At 28.8% G+C, this 20,962-nt stretch overlaps 1 protein-coding gene across 3 annotated transcripts; it reads right to left on the bottom strand.

Annotated features, from left to right (window-relative positions):
- Positions 1–16,582: 16,582 nt before the first annotated feature.
- LOC108485540 (uncharacterized) lies at positions 16,583–19,373 on the bottom strand. 3 transcript variants are annotated; one of them, XM_017789392.2, is made up of 6 exons: positions 19,229–19,373; positions 18,992–19,108; positions 18,844–18,924; positions 17,481–17,585; positions 17,168–17,221; positions 16,583–17,061 (listed from the first exon to the last, which is right to left on the bottom strand). In XM_017789392.2, exons 1-6 carry the CDS (start codon positions 19,229–19,231, stop codon positions 16,843–16,845), a joined length of 579 nt encoding a protein of 192 aa, XP_017644881.1. In that variant the 5' UTR covers positions 19,232–19,373; the 3' UTR covers positions 16,583–16,842. The 3 variants fall into 3 exon arrangements, with proteins under 3 accessions (XP_017644881.1, XP_052885427.1, XP_052885428.1); XM_053029467.1 differs by having other exon boundaries at positions 17,481–17,582; XM_053029468.1 differs by lacking the exon at positions 17,481–17,585.
- Between the last annotated feature and the right edge of the window lie 1,589 nt (positions 19,374–20,962).

Genomic DNA, 20,962 nt, shown 5'->3' with positions numbered 1-20,962 from the left:
CACATGGCCGTGTTGCAGGCCGTGTGCCAAGCCGTATAACTCTCTGACTTGTGACACACGACTGTGTCATAGATCGTGTGCTAGGCCGTATAACACACTGACTTGTTACACTAAATATTAACAAGTAACACACAACAGTGTTGCCAGGCCGTGTGATAGCCCGTGTCCCAGACCGTGTGACAGCCCATGTCTCAGGCCGTGTACTCCATAATTTGACCCTTATTCAAGCCATTTCAAGGCCACAACACACCTAATCAACTATTCCATTTGTGCACACACTCAAGAGACTTAAATACTTTTTAAAAAACATATAAACATACCAAATCGCTCAATCTATTTCACCTAATGAATGAGTCATTCAAAGACACCACATTTATACCAAAACACCAATAATGAAAACAAAGCAACATAGCCACATTTCAAGCACAAAGCCTAGACCCTTTAACTACTAAATGACATCACATACAACCATTTACATATCATCACAAACATACCAAAAAGTATCATACATTACAAGTACCTAAAGTGACCAACATGACCTAACTTGTCAAAGCTCCAAAGTTCATCAAATCAAACATAGGCTTCAAAAGCATATACTACCAAATCAACCATTAACACATTCAAGAACTATCATTACAAAAGGTCCTATACATGCCATTTATAACCTTGGTCAAAATAACTCAAAAACTATCGAAATGGTTACTGGATAGTGTAATAGATCTCCGACAAGCCTCTAACCGATCGAGCTTCTGATAATCTACGAAATAAATGAAAATAACTACATAAGTAACTAGTTCTTAGTAATCTCGTATAAACTCAAACATAACTTACCATTTCTTTAGCACAATTATAGAATAAGCGTAATATCATTACCAGGACCATAAGCTTAGTAAAATCTTATACAAGCACCATCAAGCTCACAAGTTAGTAAGTTTATCCATGATACATATGAGTTCAATCATATAGTAAATAGATTTTATATAAACATCATTTCACTCATTAACATTTTCATAAGATCATGAACCATTGTTCAATTGTATTCATACCTTGCCTTTAACCTTTACTTACCTATTGAACCATCTAGAATTATATTGGATACTTGGGAATGCTCACACATAGTGTGCCTTTCCATATAACCGTAACCTTTACTTTTCATTAGTGCTCACACGAGCTATGAAATAGGCCTACTCACACAAGTTGTGGGTTAGAATGTTAGCTACATGATGCTGCTCATATGAGTTGTGGAGAATCCACAACAAATGCTAGACCTCAGCCATCGGTAGGACATTCAAGACCATCACCCAAAACATGAAATCTCTAATGACATGTCATTCGTATCCTAAAAATTCTTAAGGTTCAAATGGACTCATTTATCCGTCAATTACTCAAAACATCGATCCATGTATATTTAATTTCATTTATAACTAACAAAATATAACAGATAATCAATTTAGCTAAAATCAATACTATTATAATTCATACGAACTTACCTTGATAATTATAATTGTAGAAGTAGAGTTGGAACTAATCCGAAGCTTTTGTCTTTCCTCGATTTAAATTCGGTTGTTGTTTATCTTGATCTAAATAGATAATTTCATTCAATTACGTACTTCAAGTATTCAATTGAATCAATAATTCATATTTATGTAAATTTACAAAATTACCTCTAATATTTTAACTTTTCACAATTTAGTCCTCAAGCTCGTAACTTGAATTTTAACCATTTTAATCTTCCATACATGATAGCCGATTCTTCCCTTTAACTATATTAATCCATATTTTTTTCTCATTTTACTCAAAATTCATGAAATTTACCATTTAAACAATTTAATCCCTAAACTTTAAATTCATCAAAAATCACTTAACAAAACAAGTTTGTTTAATAACTAATATTGATAATTTATCAACTAACATCAAAACACATTCAAACTCAACTACGGAAAGTCCCTCAACCTTTAACAATTTTGCAAATTAACCCCCGGGTTAGCTAGATTAAGCTAATACGAGTTCAAAAACATAAAAATCATTAAAAACTGGACAAATTACATACCATGCAAGATCAAAGTGCTTGGCCAAACTTTCCTTCTTCTCTAATGGCTATTTTAGGTTTTAGAAACAAAGATGGAGAAGATAGCATCTTTCTTTTGTATTTTATTTACTTAAAATTTCTTTTATTTACTAATTACTACTTTAATATTATTATTAATCAAAAAATTCAATCAAAAAAATTCAATTAAACCTTGTCCATAACTATCCACTAACTTAATTATGGTATAATCACTACCAAAATGCATTAGATTTCCTTTCCATAGCCATTTAGCCTTTTAAACTAATAGATACCCACTTTTGAAACATTTATGATTTAGTCATTTTTACCTAATTAACCGTTTAAACTTCAAAATTTCTTAAATGAAACTTTAATACGACCTTAAAATAATCCTGTAGACATTAAATAAATATTAAAATAATAATTCACTTTTCGAAATTGTGGTCCCAAAACCACTGTTCCAACACTACTGAAATTGGGCTGTTACAATTGTGCTCTTTGAGATTCTTTTAAACTCTTGAGCATTCATTCTCTAAAAAATAGCATTTAAAGCTTTAGAATTGGCATTTGCAAGTCACCCTTCATCAATAGTCCATACCAATTCATATTTAGGAGTTCTTCATATTTTTGTCTCAATAACAAGTGGTTCCTAACTAGTAAGAACAACACATAATACTTCTCATCCATGGATTTAGTGAAAGCCTTTGTTCTAACCTTCCAATAAGCATAGTTGGAACCATCTATTTTTTCTAACCTTCCAATAAGCATAGGAGACGAGACACCAAAGATCCCTCCATTTCTAACAATTATTAACACTAGGAAAACACCATAGTTACGTTAAGTGGGAAGCTTTGATACCAATTATTAGAGCCTACATTTGATAGTTGCAAAGAGAACAAGGTGTGCATATGGAAGTGCTGACTGTTGTGCCCACTAAATCAGCACTACGACAAGATAAAAGAAAAACACAAACAAGTTGTTTACGCAGTTTGATTTCCCTATGTCTATAAATCCTAGCTCAATGAGATAATCCACTATCTTTAAACATAATTCAACCAATGATTTAAGTTCAATCGCACCCCGATATAGCAACCTCACTTTTGTACCTAAAGATCTATATCACTCAACTGTAAGTTTTTCGTTGAAAACTTAGGTTGTAAACTAAATAATAAAACTTGTTTACAATCTTTATACACTCCCGATAATAGGGTTCTCAATGAAAAGATAAGTGATATAAACTATCAATAAAAAACCTATACAAGTCTTTTCAAATATATAAGCATTTAAGACTTGTTAATATACTATATCAAGTATAATTAATCCCCCTACTAAAAACCAACTAATCAAGCATATACAATTTTCTAATAAAGTTCATGATACTATATAAAAAAAATAAAAATTCAATCTTCAACACAACATAAACTAATTACTCAATTTACAGGATTTGATTACTTGATCCAATCAAATTCAATCCTCAAGATATGTTGCCTCAAATGGATCGGTCTTCAAAAATGGTTGTCATACTTCTAGAATATCAACAAGATTCACAGCCTAAGGATTTTGTTCTAAAAGGTTGCTAACTCAAAAACGACAAGTTATGTTTCGAGTCGTAATGCTAATTATAGTAGCCACTACTTCTGGCATTGCATGAGCCACTATTCACATAATTGCCTCAACAATATTTTTTGAATTTTATTAATTTTTTAAAATATTTTTTTTATAAATTTTAAATTATTTGCTAACATGAAAAATAAGATAAAATAGTGTCACAACAAGAAAATGATCCATTGGACTACCACATGAATAGAGGTTGTTGACCCATCTACCGTTAAATGCCACATTAGCAAATTTAATAGCCAATGATCAAAAGACTTATTTGACCAATATTCTTAGTTGGAGAGCTTAATTGGATGCAAAATATCCAAAGGAGCTTAATTAATGATTTTTTTTTTAAATATCTCAAGAGCCTTTTATACCAATAAACTTAAATAAAAATATACATTCGACTATTTTTTAAATGCATATAAATATTATTAATTTGAATTGTATAAGATATAATAAAAATATGATAAATTATTTTTTTACTATTTAATAAATTTTAATTTGAAATTAACTAATAATTTATTAAACCTAACAAAGGGGCTTTAATCCTAGTTATAACTCGGATCACTAGGTGATAGGGATTTTCTAGGTCTACAACTCAAGTGCAGGTAATATTCAAGTAATAAAATCTTGAGAGTTCAAGGTCGATCCACAGGGAAGTTGATTAGAGCTTACAAGATTACAAAAAGTATGCTAGAACAAATATTTAACACTTAACGTTAGAGTGAGTGTCGAAAATGAAAGTATGAGTAAGAAACACTAGAAATAAAAATAAAAATCACTTAAATAAATTAACTAAAAATAATAAAAACAAATAAATGGAAGAAAATATGCTGAGGTTAGAGGATCAACTTTTGGTGTCATACTAAGATTAAATTTTAGTACTCAATGTTATTACTCAACTAGAATCCACACAACATGGAGGTTTGACTGCCCTCTTTCCTTACTATCGCGAACAAAGGAGAGGAAATCAACAAACGAAGACAAGAATTGAATAGAACTAATATGTGTTGGATTTGATGCCCTAGGTGTAGTATTTTCGCCTAAGTACATTTGTAATTTTTCAAACAGATTGGTTAATAAAATTATTATGAATTACATTAATACTTTGTATATTGTCTTCTCATGGTTTTGGCATGCAAAACAAAATGGAAGCAAATGTTGTTCATTGGTTGTCTAATGTTTAACTAATATTAAGCAATATTATGTGGTAAGATTGTAATACAGAAAGACAACTTATATTAGTAAACGAACCTAAACATGTCCTTAGTCTAATTGGAAGTGAGCAAACCAATTGAAAGACTAATATGTTGTCTATCAAGTCTAATTGGGGAAATGTCTTGTCTTAAGCATCGAAGCAGATGACTCCCAGAAGATAGAGATATAGATGTGGCTGAATGGACTGATAGTACATCGGATAAGACCCAAGAAAAATAGATCTTGAATCCCTTTATAGATTTATCCACTTGTGATGTTCATAGTGTAGCATACCTAAATCTTGAATGGATGACAGGCTATATATGTGTGACTCGTACACTTTGATATAAGTAAAATCCTGAGTTCGAATAGATAAGGAATTGAAATTTGGTGTGTTGGGTGTACGACTTCTGTAGTATGTAGCATCATTCACAACAGTGGAATTCATAGCTCGAGACATGGGTAAATGATATCCTCTCATTGGCATTATATGGTTGATGAAAAGTAAACATTGTCATGGGTCTTTCATCTTTATGATGAATGACTTAATTACTATTCGATAGTAATTGACTTTTCATGAAGGAAGATGTAATGATTACCATGAAATAAAATAGGATCATGTTAGGAGAACGAATTTTATCCTATGGGGGTAACACACTTATGACAATATCATTAGGCGAGCATTGAGTAGTTGCTTTCGTAATGTTAAGTCGTTGGGGGGAGCTCAATCACGATACTACATTGGAATGACTTCGTGACTAAATGAGTTTATAATTAATAAACAAAAATCCATAACTTAATTATAAATCATTTGAGCCCTAATTACATATGTCCAATCGGTCCCTTTGCTAGCTCGTTGAAACTAGAAATGAATTGCGAGTTTGAATAGAAATGAACAAAATGAATGGGAAAAGTGAAATGGAAAATATTCTAGAATGATTATGGTTTTTTCTAAAATGGAAAAATGGAATCATTTGGAAATAAATGTAGGTTTCCAAAAATGGAAATAAAAATAGAGATGATCCTTTTGGAACTCTATATGGAATACTTAGAAATGATCAGAAGAATGAGTTTATGTTTTTGAGCTGTTTTGAAGCCTGAAAATGAAAATAAACCATTCAGTCACAGTGAACATGTTGAGTTATGAAATATTGAACATATTTTCTCAAAATTTTACTAAGGGTAAAATAGTTAAAAAATTTACTTGGGGTAAAATAGGGATGAGAAAATTATTTAATATGGAATATTAAATTTTATTTTGGGAAATAGAAAAACCAAATCGGATTGGATCACATTATAAAGTATTGGGTCAAAAGGCTTAGGAAGTACTCATAATAGGACCCGATATGAGAAAGACCCAAAACCCTTCATATAACATGAAAAGGGCGACAACCCTAGTAGAAATACTAGGGTGTTCCATCCACCCCACTCCTACTTTAAGTAGGAAGTTGTTTTTTTTTTCTATTTGAAATAAATCACTACAACTCAACAAGGGTTCTAGTTTCTCTTCCTATAAATAAATGACATCAGTAGAGCTATTAACACAACTTTAAGAGATTATTATTCTGTCAAAAAATAGAGAGAATTTGTTCTCAACTATCAAATATATTTTTCTAGAATAATAATTCTACCAGTTTCTATTAAAAAGAGAGAATTTTTGTTTTCACCCCAAATAAAAGAGAGAAAACTTTTTCTAGTTCTGTTTTTCAATTCAATTGGTTCAAGGCCTCACTTGAAGCAGTTTGCGGTACGAGAATAGAGGAGAAGACTGTTTGGTTGAAAGTTGGAACGACAAACATCTATTAAGCCGAAAACACATGTATGAATTTAGTTAGGGTTTATTGTTATAAATATCACAAACTAAGTCGATTTTCAAAATTTTAATTTTTCACTACGAAAGAAAATCATTTTCAAACCAAACCTTTTTTCAAAAATACATGTGGTATTTGCAAGTGTGACATGTCAATTGTAATATAATTGTACAATAGGGTACGGAGTAATCCGAGGATCGAACTCAAGAAAGTCTGCAATTGAACAATTTCTAGCTAACGAACATGAAATATAAGGAGTCTAAATATCTGGAATGGTCGAAAGGGAAAAATGGTGGAAATTGATGAGATGTAATGGGAGAAATGTATAAAGATTATGATATGAAATGATTTTTACCTCTGGTACGACATGTAAATGCAAATTACGATTAGTAAATGCCTTGGCCTTGCAGGGGAACACGTAAGTGTTTAAACTAACAAGGAGAATTTACAGAGGTTCAATTGGATATGAAATACTGGCTCAATAAAGCCTTATCGTGAATATGAAAACGTGGCTCTTCAAAACAATATGTGGATCAGAAGCTAACATAGGGAAGGGGTCCATGAACAATCCATGCAAAGCATGTATGTGTTACGTAAGGTTAATGCACATGAATAGTGTTTAAATGACTGAGTATCCGCAAGAATTGTGCTTAACCATGAAAAGTATCCGCGTGATTTGTACTTAACAGTGAAAAGTATTCACATGTTAGCTAACTTTGATTGTGGTGTGAAATTATCTGTGTTTGTGATTTGACATATATGTTATTCTCATGAAAATTGAAGTTACTAATGTCTGCATTTAGTGGCGGATAGTATCCACCAACGGACTCAAATTTTGTGTTGTTTTGAATCCGCCAATAGATCGCACACAACTATATTGGCATATTTGTGTGTGAATTGTTGGTATTACTAAGTGTGGTAAAAATCTAGCTAAATTTCACTTCTCAAAAATGTTATTTGAATGTTTATTGTTTATCTTTGGAACTCACTAAGTTTATTATGAACTTACCTACTTTTTCCCTTACCATTTCAAGATCTATTGAGAAAGTGAACTTTTGAAGGGATTCAGCCAGCCAGAGGACTCTTTTGTGAGCCAATCTTCGTTCTGTCGTAACATGTATATCGAGTCGGTGGCCTATGGTTTAAGTCTATCGTTTTGAAAAAAGTTAATGTGAACTTCTTTTATACAATTGTCCATACATAATGAATGTTGGCTCTTTTCCAAATTTGTTAACTTTTATATTTTGAAAATCAAGACTTACTCTTATTTTCCCTTGATTTATCCTTTAATGCTTTTAATCCTGCAAATGATATTTTAGAATGTATACCTTTATTTTCTTTTGGTTTTGTTTTAAAAAAAATATTACTCCACCAAACATTATTCTTAAGATTGTTTTATTTACATTGTATTGATTGTCTTAATTTTCAAAACCAATGTTTCTGTCAATCCGAAATGATTTTTATTTTTCGATAACATCATCGTTTATCGATCAGATGAGTGGATTGTGGTGTTACACAGAGGCTCTTCAAGTTACTTTTTTTATGAGAGTGTTGCCAATGATATGCAAATCAAGGATTTTAAAGCACACAATAGTAAGCTATTGACCATGAAGTTGGAAATCTTGTCTTGGCAACTTTAGTGATCTTTTTGCAATCATTGAACAAAAAAGGGGAGTAGTGAGTAAGTAGTACATCTTTTTGGGCAATAAACACCTCAAACTTAAAAATACAATTCTCGTCAATCCAATATGGTGGTTCACTCAATCCAATAATCTTGTACTCTTGCCCTTACATGTTTTGGATCATATTAACAAGCCTTTACTTTTGTTATGGTTTGAGATAAGATAGTTGCGATTGTTTGATTAAGAGAGAGATCCTTAAGGGGAGAATATGAAATTATGATTATTTTAATTTTTCCTCTGTATGTTTTATTCAAAAATTTCCAAAAGGGGAGATTATTGACATATTTGAAGGCAAGGTGAATTCTATGCCTAAAATAATGACCACAACTTGAGGCATTGTTTCATTATCTTACTTCCCTATTTTCAGAGTTGGAAAATTTTAGAACAAAAGCATTAAACTATCTGTTTTCAGAGTTAGAGCCCAAACTATAAAGACCAATTGAGTTAAAATTGAAGGCTTGAAGATTGGTTACTAGCAATTCAAGTTTGGTGTAATAACCTAATTTTCAATGGAGCTAGAAAAGGCGGTTTCAAAACCCTACTTCTATAAATTGAGCCTGTAAGTATTAAATATGAATATTTATGAAGTTTGTATAAAAATATATTTAAGTTTGGTCTAGAAATTTTTCTAAATTAATAGTTAATTTAGGAATATGGGCTAAATTATAAAAGTCCAACCGGTATAAGTTTTTAATTGGTCAAAGGCTTAGGGATTTAAATAAAAATTAATCAAAGGCCCAAAATGGTAATTAAACCATTTTTAAATGTTAGATAGTGGACAATGTTGATGAAATACACTAATGTTAATTAAGATAGGTTTAAGTTAATCAAACCATGATTTTGTTAATTTATTTAGCTTAATTAAATCCTAATTAAACTATATATACTAAGTTAGTGGGAAATCTTGAAAAACCATTATTTCATCTTCTTCATCTTGTCAAAATTGAAAGAAAGAAAACCCTTGGAAGCTTGTATGAATTTGGTTACCGATTAGTAGGTAAATTTTAGTTTTTTTTCTTATAATTTTTATATTTTTTAGGTCATGAAAGCTTGATTTAGCTAGCCCATGTACCAATTTTTAAAAAAACTTTTAAGTTTCCTTTGTTGATTTCTTGAAGAAATTGGTGTGAAATTGATAGATTTTAAGCTTAGATTATAAAAAGGACTAGATTGTAAATTTTAATTATTAGTTTTGTACATAGGGACTAAAGTGAATAAAATATGCATTTTTGTGAAATTTTTGTATAAATAAAAAGTAAATGTATTTGAATTGAATTTTAAACTGTGTTAAAAAATTGAAAGTTATGGCTATTTCAAATTCAGGGACTAAATTGAATAAAATATAAAAATTTAAGGGTATCAAAAATGAGATTTCATTGGTTCATTTTTGTCATGGCACATTATGAAAATGTTTGGTATTGATGGATTGTATGGAATAATTGTATAGATCAAGAATATGATCAAAATAGAGGTAATCAATGAAAAGTTAAAATTGTTGATTAGTCTTTAAAGAATCAACTTGTTTGATGTTTTGATTAGGTAAGTTCATATGATATTGGTTTACTTAGGTTGTTATGTATTTGATTTATATATATATATATATATATATATATATGATTGTGAATTTAATTGGTTATGAATTAGTATGAAAGGTGACAATTAGACTAAACTAAAAAGTGACGTTTATATGTGTAATAGATGCCCATGTAAGCTTAGTAAATGTTAGGATACGATTGGCATACCAATAGGGTCTTATGCGCAATTGTACGGGATTGATTACAGATATTTTCGAGGTCTAGCATTTGTTATAGATTCTCAATTATATATGACACAGGTCTAGCTCAAATGAGAAACCTGATATGTCGTAGTAAAGGTCTAGCCCGAACAGGTAACTTGATATGTATAATTTTAGCTTGTATGAGCAACTGGTGTGGTGTAGATACATGTGAATCCGAGTCTGTTTACTAGGGTTCATTGGGTGAAATAGTATATGAAATGAGAAATTAAAATGAGATGAAATGAAATGAACTTGATGATCAAATGGAAAAATATTGAATGAACTAAATATGAAAAATGGATTGGAGTAATGTGTTTAACATGTATGTGATTGTATTACCTTTGATTAAATGACATGAATTGGCATTTTAAGTAATTGTGGCATCATATGGTTGATTATAAGTTAATGCTCACCTTATTAATGTTTTGATTTGCCAAGTCTAGCAAAATTATGCCAAGTTAAGGTAGCTTATAATATCTAAATAAAAAGATAAGGTAAGTCTTATACTATACATATGAGCTTACTAAGTATCCTACATGCTTACCTTGTTTGCCTTTTTTTTTTCCCTTTTCATTGTAGATTGTCACATTACGAAACTTGTCAAGCTGGATTATTTCGAAGCTTACACTACCACCGAATTGGTAGTTATGTGATCATTTTGAATCTAAGGTTGTGGCATGTATATGTGTGTTACTGTATACTTTAATGTATAAAAGTCTTGGTTAGTTGAAAATTTGTGATGAATATGGTATATGATGACGATTTTGAATGTTGGTCATGGTATATGAATTAGTAAGTTAATGTCTAGTTGAAAATGATAATTTTTTATTTCCATGCTTGAGGTATGTGTTAGTGAATGGTTAATTTGGTTCGTTGTTAATGTCATGAAGGTTTTGATGATTGAATTGTATATGTATGCAAATTTTGAGTTAGACTAAAGATGGTTGACATAGTTAGATAGAAATTTGGGATCAAATATGCCTAAATCATGAATGGTTAAGAAATGTGACTTATTATTGATTGTTGGGATTCATGTTTACAGTCTAAAAAGCTATTGATGTGTATAGGTACATAAGTGTAGGTAATTGAAGTAAAATGACATGTTTTCTGCGGTATGGCATAGATGAAGATTGGTAGTTGAATGGTTTGGATGTTAAGTTTTAATGAAATTAATTTGTTTAAGTCTAATTAATGTATAAGAGTTGTATGTCTTGATAAGAAGTTGAATTTGGTTGTTTGAACTTGTTTGGCATGATTTTGTATGTTTTAAGTCAAGTAGAAGTGGAAATTAGATGTACATATTGAAAGGTTTGGTTGGAAACTTTGGATTAGGTACCAAATTGTATATATTTGCCAAAAATAGGGTCCACGTTACATGACCACCGTCCCTCGTTGCAATGTTGACCGACAATAAGTGATGTCACGATGTCGAATGGCATGAAGTCATGACGTGACTTACTGTTTTGGTGACATCACAACGTGGAAGTGATGAAGTCACGACGTGGTCCTCAATTTTCAAAACATTACAATTTGGTCCTATTTCATGCTCGTGTTGACAAAAGAGTTCTTGTAAGCTCGTATAAGACTCAGAAATGATTGTTTAACATAGTTTGAACTTGATTGATACTTGATTACATGTGTAAATGTTTATATATTGCCTAATTGACTGTTGTTGCTTGGTAACGAATGTAGCATATTGTAGTTCAGGTCTTGTGATCGACTTGAGCGAGGGGTGTTACATTTGGTTACTTGCGAAATAAGTAACATCACTTTCTATAGTTGAAGACTTTGAATTACCCTAAGACTCTTATGGAATTATTATTCTATGCTTATTTTTTTAACTTTACTTTATAGAGAAACGACTAGATTATGACTCTTATCTAAGCAAAACTTAAGTAGTATATAAACTTAAGTTTTGTCTAGGTTAAGCAATATCCGAGAGATTTATAGAGTGCAAATTTGTTTAAGTTAGGAACATTTTATGTGAGCATTGTTTATGTAAGCAATCAAGAGAGTCTCTTATATTGCTAAGGGTGAGCGCCCGATTGAATCGAATGAAAATTTTTTGAGTTAATTGAGTTGACGAATCATATTTTATCATCCTAACTCGATTTGAAAATTTCTCGAATCGAGTCGAGTGAGATGGAATTCTAATCGAATCGAATATATTTATTCAAGTTAAATTTTAAAAAATATTTTAGGTCCTTATAATCATTGTCACCCACTGTAATTAAATTTGTCCATTGTAATCAAATTTGTTATTAACTTTGATCCCCTTATAATTTCTTTATTAACCTTTTATATACGGGGTTAACTTCTTTGCTTATTTAGTTGCTTTAATTATCTTCGATTCTTATCACTAAGTATTTTGAAATTAAAAAATATATTAAATGTAAAAATATGATTTTCTAATAAAAATTATCTTAAGGATAAAATGTGAAATTGATACCAACATAAAATATTAATACGAATATTTTATGACATCATCAATAATTTAATTTTAGAAAAAATTATAAAGATTCAATATGATAAAACAACTCAATAATATAAATAGTACAAAATATGAAATTTAATTTAATAATATAAATAATAGATATAAATAAAATTATTATTATTTAGGTTTAGGATATTTTGAATGATTTTAATTTTTTATTTGAGGGTAAAGGGTGAGAAGTAAAAGTTTAGTGGGAAAATAAAAAGTTTTATAGGTTGAGGGAGTAAAAAAAAAATCTTTTTGGGAGGGAGGTAAATGGGAGGAGTAAAATTTTGGGAGAGAAATATTCAAAAACAATGAGGGGGGAATGGGTTTGGGGTTGAAGGGGGGTGGGATGGGAGGGGAACAAAAGTTATGGGGGGAAAGTGGGAAGGAAAAAAAGTTTTTGGAGGAAAATGAAGAGGTTTAGGAGTTTGAGGTAATAATGTAAATTATTATAGTTTGATATTCGAGTTATTCGGGTTATTCGAATTCAAAAACCAAACTCGATTCGAACTCGAAATTCAAAAAAAATTCGAGTTGACTCGAATAACTCGATTTGTTTAACTTGAAATTCAAATTTTTTTCAATTTTTTCGAGTCGAATCGAGTTTTTCTCACTCCTATATATTGCAAAACTAAGCTTTTGAGGGGAAAGCTTAATGGGAGAGTGGTCTAGTTTTGTTACAATGGGGAGGTTGCTAAATTGGTGAGATTTAGACTGAAGTTAGAACTTCAATAATTAGTTGTACTGAGATAGTGGATCACTGCTCTAGGCAAAACCCCGTAGACATAAACTGATGTCAAACTGCATAAACAATCTTGGTGTTCATCTTTACGTTTTTGCACTTTTGATTTCATGGTTGAAACTGTTGTCATAGTTCCAAACATTATTTCAGACATAGTTTTTGTTTGGAAAGCAAGTACCCTCCTCGTTTCTACACTTCATAATAGCTTTTCACTTATAGCAGCAATCATTAAAGTTAAGAAGTACATTTTTTGGCTTTTTTTTATAAAAATAGCCCAAAAAAGTTAATTAATTACCATTTTTAATTAAACACGTAAATGACCTAATATCTACAGTAAAAGTTGGTGGCGTTAAAGAGTTTGGCGCAACCAACATACCACGTCAGCAACTAGGAAAAAATTAATTTTTTTGTGGAGCCATGTAGAATGGCGTCACCTGTATAATAGAAAAATAATGTAATTTTTGAAAATATTGGGGACTCTAAAAAAAATTCAATTTTTTGGTGAAGCCAATTAATTTGGCGCCACCAGATTCGCCTAACACACCCACCCTTTACTTTCTTTGTTTTTTTTTTCAACTTTTGCCCTATTCTTTCTTCTTTTTTTTTTTAAGTTTTATCTTTATCCTTATTTACTTTATTTATTATTAATTTTAAAAACTTGAAATGTATATTTGAAATGTTTTATAATATATATTTTAAAAATTTTAAATATATATTTTGAAATTATTTTTGAAATTTTAAAAACTGACATGATGTGACCAATTATAATATATTTTAATTTTAATTTAATTTTTAATTTTAAATATATATATTTTAAATAAATTCATTTTTAACAAATAAATCGTTTTTAACAATTTTTTATTTTTCTAATTAATTCAAATTTCACCTTTTAAATAAAATATTATTTTTAACTTTTAAATAGAATTTAAAAAAGTTTGAATATCTTTAAAAATAATTTAAAAATCATAATTTAAAATATTATAAAACAAATTAAAAATATTAAAATATTTTAAAACTAATAATAAATTTGAAAGGTCATATCTTTAAAATATTTAAATTTTTATATTATTAAAAATATATATTTAGTATTTAAAAATAATATTTAAATTTTAAAAATAAATTAAAAATAATATTTAAAATTTTAAAAAATAATTTCAAAATATATATTTAAAATTTTAAAAATATATTATAAAACATTTCAAATATACATTTCAAGTTTTTAAAATTAATAATAAAAAAGGACAAAGAAAAACTTAAAAAGTTAAAAAAAGTAGGACAAAAGTTAAAAAAGTAAAAAAAAAAACAACAACAAAGAAAGTAACAAGGTGGGTGTGTCAGGCGAATCCGGAGGTGTCAAATTAATTAGCTCCATCAGGAAATAGAAATTTTTTTAAATTCCTTCATATTTTCAGAAATTACAATATTTTCTTAGTATTTATACAAGTAGCGTCATTCTACATGACTCCACCAAAAAATTACTTTTTTCCTAGTCGCTGACGTGGCATATTGGTGGTGCCAAACTCTTTGACTCCACCAACTTCTATTGTAGATTTTAAATCATTTACGTGTTTAATTAAAAAAAATGGATCATTTATATAATTAATTAATCTTTTAAGTTTTTTTTATAAAAACCTATTTTTATTAAATTAGTTCTCAATTACAACATATACTTTAAAAGTTGAAGTAAAATTATAGTTTTTTGTATAAGTAAACTTATTAATTATAGTTTTTAAAATAAAATGATATTAATTAAAATATAATTTCAATAAAAATTTAAATTTCACATAAAAATATATTAATATTTTATTAAATGAAAATAATCATCAATGAGTGAACTTAAAAACATCAATTTAATAGATTATTAAGTTCCCTAAATAAATATTTTACTATGAATTGAATATCATAAACTTATAAATTGATTACATGAATTAAATAACTCGTGATAAATTAATTAATTTAATTTGATAACTCATAAAATTAATCATATGAAAGCAATAATGCATACGTATTTTAGTTTAGTTGATTTGATTCCAACTTTCTTTATTTTTTTTTGAACATAATTCTCACTTTATTTGTTTGATGAAAAATCACGATATGAATTCTATGGTAGGTTTACAACAATTATCTTTTATAACATATTGTTATAAGTGTATAAAAGTCATAGTAAAATCTTAACAAACAAATGAAATTATTATAAAATGGTTAATTGTAGTTATGATTCGCCACACTTTTTAATTTTCAATTAATTAGAAAATTGTGTTTTCATTAAGAGTTTGAGTAAATAATTGATAGGTTTGGTAGTTATTATAAATATATTATACCTTAACAAAATGTATAAGAGGATTGGCAAAATTAACTCATTTTTTATAGGCGAGTAATGATAGAATTATAAATGGAGTAGACATTACAAGTTTTTTTGTAGGAGAGTGTAAAATATATAGGAGGAAGTCGCATATCATTTTATCTATTATTGTATTTATTTTATGTATTCATTTTTAGTAATTTATTACTTTATTTTATTTTAATTTTATACAATTTATATATTAATATTATATTTATATAGTTTCATTATTTATTTACTTTTTAATTTTAGACTATTCAAAATTATTATTATATAATTCGAATATGAATTAGAATAATATTATAATAAAATTTAATTAAAATATTTTATCGACCATAATGACTGAATTGATTATCGTCATGCATAAGGATATTAGATTTCCTAATATAAAAAAATTTAAAATCATCATTAACCTCCCTTTCATATTTTCTATTTCGAATTATTATATGATGATTTTGAACTTTCCATATACATATATAAAAATAGAAAAAGATAAACTAGAACCGACATCTCTTATATCATGTCAATGACAATATAAAAATGAAATTGATATCTCAGTATAAAATAAAATGAAATAAAGCCACTTAAGGTTTCCTATGAAATGAGACAACGATAATCAACGTCAACGCCAATCAACATGTCACGTCTTCAGTTCAAAATCTATTTATATAATAGATAACAAATTATCTCACTAAATCTCCTTAAATAACACTATTTATAACTACCAAAACCATAAACTATTTACTCAAATTCTTAATGAAAACACAAAATTTTAATCAAATACTCATTCTAGAAATCCAATTTTATAAAAATTCTTCAAAATTATAAAAAAATCTAAAATTTATAATGCCAAAAAATTATTTTTATAATTTTTATAATTTTCAATTTAACTATTTATATAACATTTTATACTGATAACAAAATCTATAATATATATCAATAAATCTATTTATATAACAAGCTCTATTGGTCCCCACACGAAGTAACTTATAACCAATTGATATGGTGGTAAAAGCTTTTACTTCCTTTTTTCTTTTTTCTTTTAGAGAAGGGCCGAAGCTTCCCCCAAAATTTGATCACATGATTGTGTCCAAATAGCATGCCTCGAAACTCAACAAAAATCACATAAAACTCTTCATAACCATAATCCTACCTATAACCATATCAATACTCTTCATATTCATTATCTTCCCCATAACCATACTCCTCATCCTCCTCGTATGAGCATAGATAAGCATTCTCGTGCTCAGACTCGTCACTAAAATTGTCTTCCTCAAAGCCACCATCTTCCAAAGTTGATGATCCTTTGGAGTGCTCTCTTTCAATCTGCTTGTCTCTGTTCGAGTCTATACCTTCCTTAGCCTTTTCGGAATCTTTCTCCTCCTACAAGGAATCAAACTCCAGGGTAAAAATTACTAATCGACCGATACTGGATTATCTATCTCCAAAACAACATAGCATATATATTACAGAGAGAGAGAGAGCATACAGGTTCATTGTTTAGCTTCTCCAGTGCATCATAGTTGATTTTTGAACTTAGTCCCTAGAAAAGAGGAAAAAACAACATCAATATGCCAACAAATATGGACCTAAAAACTTACTCGAAAGAAAGCCTACAAATAACCATAAAATATAAAGAAAATTTTCAACAAGGCAAGACATGAAATGTAAATAAATTCGTTGTAGATTAGTGGAATTTTCTTCTATGTTCTCAAGGAGGCATGAAACGACATTGCTTCAACAAGGAATATTCTACATCTGATGGGGCAGTTGAAATAGCCAACAACTATCCTTACACTTACCTTTTTCTTCTCCACCACCTCCTCCTCCGTTACTTTCTCCATCCTGCTACCAACAGCTTTCCTAGCAGAAGAATTTTTCCTTGTAGCAGGCTTGCTTTGTTTCTTCTGCCGTATAAGATACGGATGAATTTGAATAAGTTGCACAGAATTAGAAGCGGTAGCTAATGCAATTTTGAAATTCCATGCAAGAGTATACAGATACCCTAATAGTACTCAACCGTGTATATGAAAAGAGCAAAAGGTGTAATAAAGAATGTAAAAAGCAATACTTGTGACACAAGTTTCTAGTGTACAATGAAGTGTATTCAAGTGATTGAACAGTTCAAGCAGGATGACAAACGAAATGCATGGTTTAGTAGCACTTTGAGAAAATAACGAATGATAAAAGTATAGTTAAATGTAGTTCTATACATGGACAAATATCAGTCTGGAACATTCATAGAGAAATAAGGGAAAGCGTGTGAAAGTGGTTATATGAATGTTAAACAAATATGAAAACGCCAATTAAGCACTTCTAATGTTGGACTCCATCAGAAGAGATGAAGAATTAGCAGTTGGCATGACTGCTAAGAATTTGTGCAGCTTAGACCATAAGAAGTATTTTATATTCCCCATTGACAATACTCATAGATAGAATGAACCAAATACTTCCTCTCATCATTTATGCCTTGTTATATTTCCTCTCTGCTTAATAATTCTTCATCCCCATTGATCATAATTCACTCAGAACCTAGACGTATATCTTTTCTTGGCAGAAAGTGCATAAAAAAGCTAAATTTAAGTTCAAATTTAATGGACCTCTTGGTAGCCAATTTAGTTTTATGGAAAATTGCAGTGACAAATTAGCAATCAGACCAATTCATAAAACTCCACTAGTTCATAGTTTCACTCGGAAGATAAAGATTACTTATTTTATGCCTCTAAACCAGGCAATACACAAGAACAACAGTATCCAAAACAATTACTTTACAACTAAACTCACCTAATTACTTTGGTTTAAAGATTCTCTATTCTTTTTATGAACTTAACCGTTAAGGGATAACAATAAATACCTTCAGCACACTGCTTACAAGCTTCATTGATAATTTTCAGTGAGAGATCACCAGCTGACTCCACGGCTCACTCCGCCAACTTATTGCTTAAATTCTACAACACAATCCGACATTCAAACTAGATTCATTATCTCATTCCCTACACTCCAAGACCAAGTATTCAGACAAGTAATCAGTTTCCTTTTTCTCTACCACTTCCCTCCTCTCTTTTTTCGAGTTCTAAACAAATGTAATATAAACCCAAAGACATTGCCATAACTGTAATTTGAATTTTGAAAAAAAATACAAAAAAGAGAGAAGAACTAAAATACCTTTTGATAATCTTTATTCATGGCTTCCCAAATGAACTTCTTGAAAAGCATCTCCTTTTTGTTGTTAAGATAACCAGTAATCTACAATGCATTTATTAGCTAAAATTTAAAATAATTTTTTTAAGAAAAAAAACCGTGATGTACTTACCTCGGCGTCATTGATATCAGATAAATCATCATCAGCAGATTCAGAACGCAACTTACGTTTAGATAAAACTCCATGTTTGTCTACAATGGAAGACATAGATCCCCTGTTTTTCTCCATCTAAGGGTATTTTAATCAAACAAACAAGTAAAAAATCCCCCCATAGTTTTCAACAAAAGAAATTTACTGAAACAAAAGCTAAATAAATAAAAACAGGAAAGGGATGAAATATTACGGTACCATGCTTAGACGGAGCAATGGCCGCCTCCAAGTTAACCCTTGAGTCACAGAATCGAGTTTAAAACGCCAAAACTCATTCGCTCTTTTTTTCTTCTTCTTTTTCGAAGACGTTGGAATCACGCGTTCCGTTCTCTTTATATACTAGGCGCTTGTGATTATGAAATTACGACAATGGCCTTGACCATACCGCCATCCACCTTTTTATGGATCGTGGGGTGTTTTTGCGGCTGAATCTGGGAAATTTATATTGGTATAAATACCCAGAACTCCCTATACTTTAAGGTTATGAATAATTTAATTTCTCTCTCAACAATGTAATTTATTTTCATATATTATTTGAAGTTAGTAAAAAAATTAAAATTAGGATTAGTTATTTTCTTTGATGCATTCAACGTGTTATGTTTCAAAAGGTTTTACAAAAATCATAAAAAAATTAAAATTAATCAAACTTCCAAAAATTACAAACAAATTCTAAAGTTCTTAAAAGATTCTAAACTATTATAGAAAAATTTAAAAACAAAAATAAAAACTAATGAAAATTCCAATGTTTTGGGGAAAAATTCTTAAAAATTTCAAAATTTTACAAAATTTATCCAAAAACGTATAAAATATAAAAATTATATAATATTCAAATAGTTTCTAGCAAAATTAAAAATTATTTAAAATATTAAATATCTATTTTTCAAAATTTTTATTTATTTTTTCAATTTTCATAACTTTGAAATTTCTATTAATTTTAGATTCTCTTTATAAAATATTAGAATTTTAAGATTCTTTTGTAATTTTTTACTTTTTGAAAAAGAATTTAATTGTTTTGAATTTTTAAAATATTGTACAACTTCTTTATTATTTTTGAAATTTTTGGATAAAAATATGTCATGTATTAACGAAAATAGTTAAGTTAAAATATGTTTTTTGAAAATATGGAATTTAGTCTTTGTACTTTTATTTTCAGAATTTAGTTCCTTTATTTTTAGATTTCAAAATTCAGATTTAACTGTTTACACTATTAAATTTGTTTTGTTGAATTTAGATTAATTATAATGTAATTTTTATTTTAAAATGTCATACCAATAAATTAAACAAAAAAATAACAGTGATAATAGTTGGAAATTGATTTTGAAATTTGAAAAGTAAAGAAACTAAATTCCTAAAAATAAAAGTACAAAGATTAAATTCTAATTTCTTTAAAAATATGAAAACTTATGGCATATTTTAACCAAATAATTTATGCAATCTCAATTTTGTTTGTCTAGTCACTTTTGAATGGTATAAAGGACTAAATTGCTTTCTTCATTTTAAGAGTGACTAAATTATCCCTAATTTTATAATATTGGGACCTCTTGCATATTTATATTCAAGATAATTCTTTTTATTACATTTTATTTCTAGAAATACATTATTTCAAAGAGTTTCATATGACTGAGTTCAATTGAGTCTTTTAGATTTTTCATACAATTCTATGGTAATTTAATTCAATTATGTTCTTAATTTTTTTGTTATTAATTTTAGGTTTTGGATTTTTAACTTTATTTTGATAAAATGTTGTTTTAGGCTTAAATACAAAATTGGCTTTCAAACTGTATCAGTTTTCTCACTTAAGAACTCAACTTTTTGTGGTTAAATGGGATACTTAAACTATTAATTTTTGTTAGCTTTTGATGTCTCACACTTTTGGTATAATAGCATTTAAAGATAAATTTTATATATTATATTTTTAAATCATTTGGTGAA

Source organism: Gossypium arboreum, chromosome 6 (genome assembly GCF_025698485.1).
Source record: "Gossypium arboreum isolate Shixiya-1 chromosome 6, ASM2569848v2, whole genome shotgun sequence".
NCBI lineage: Eukaryota > Viridiplantae > Streptophyta > Magnoliopsida > Malvales > Malvaceae > Gossypium > Gossypium arboreum.
The sequence above is the reverse complement of the archived record's forward strand: the minus strand, read 5'-3'. Positions and strand labels throughout refer to the sequence as shown.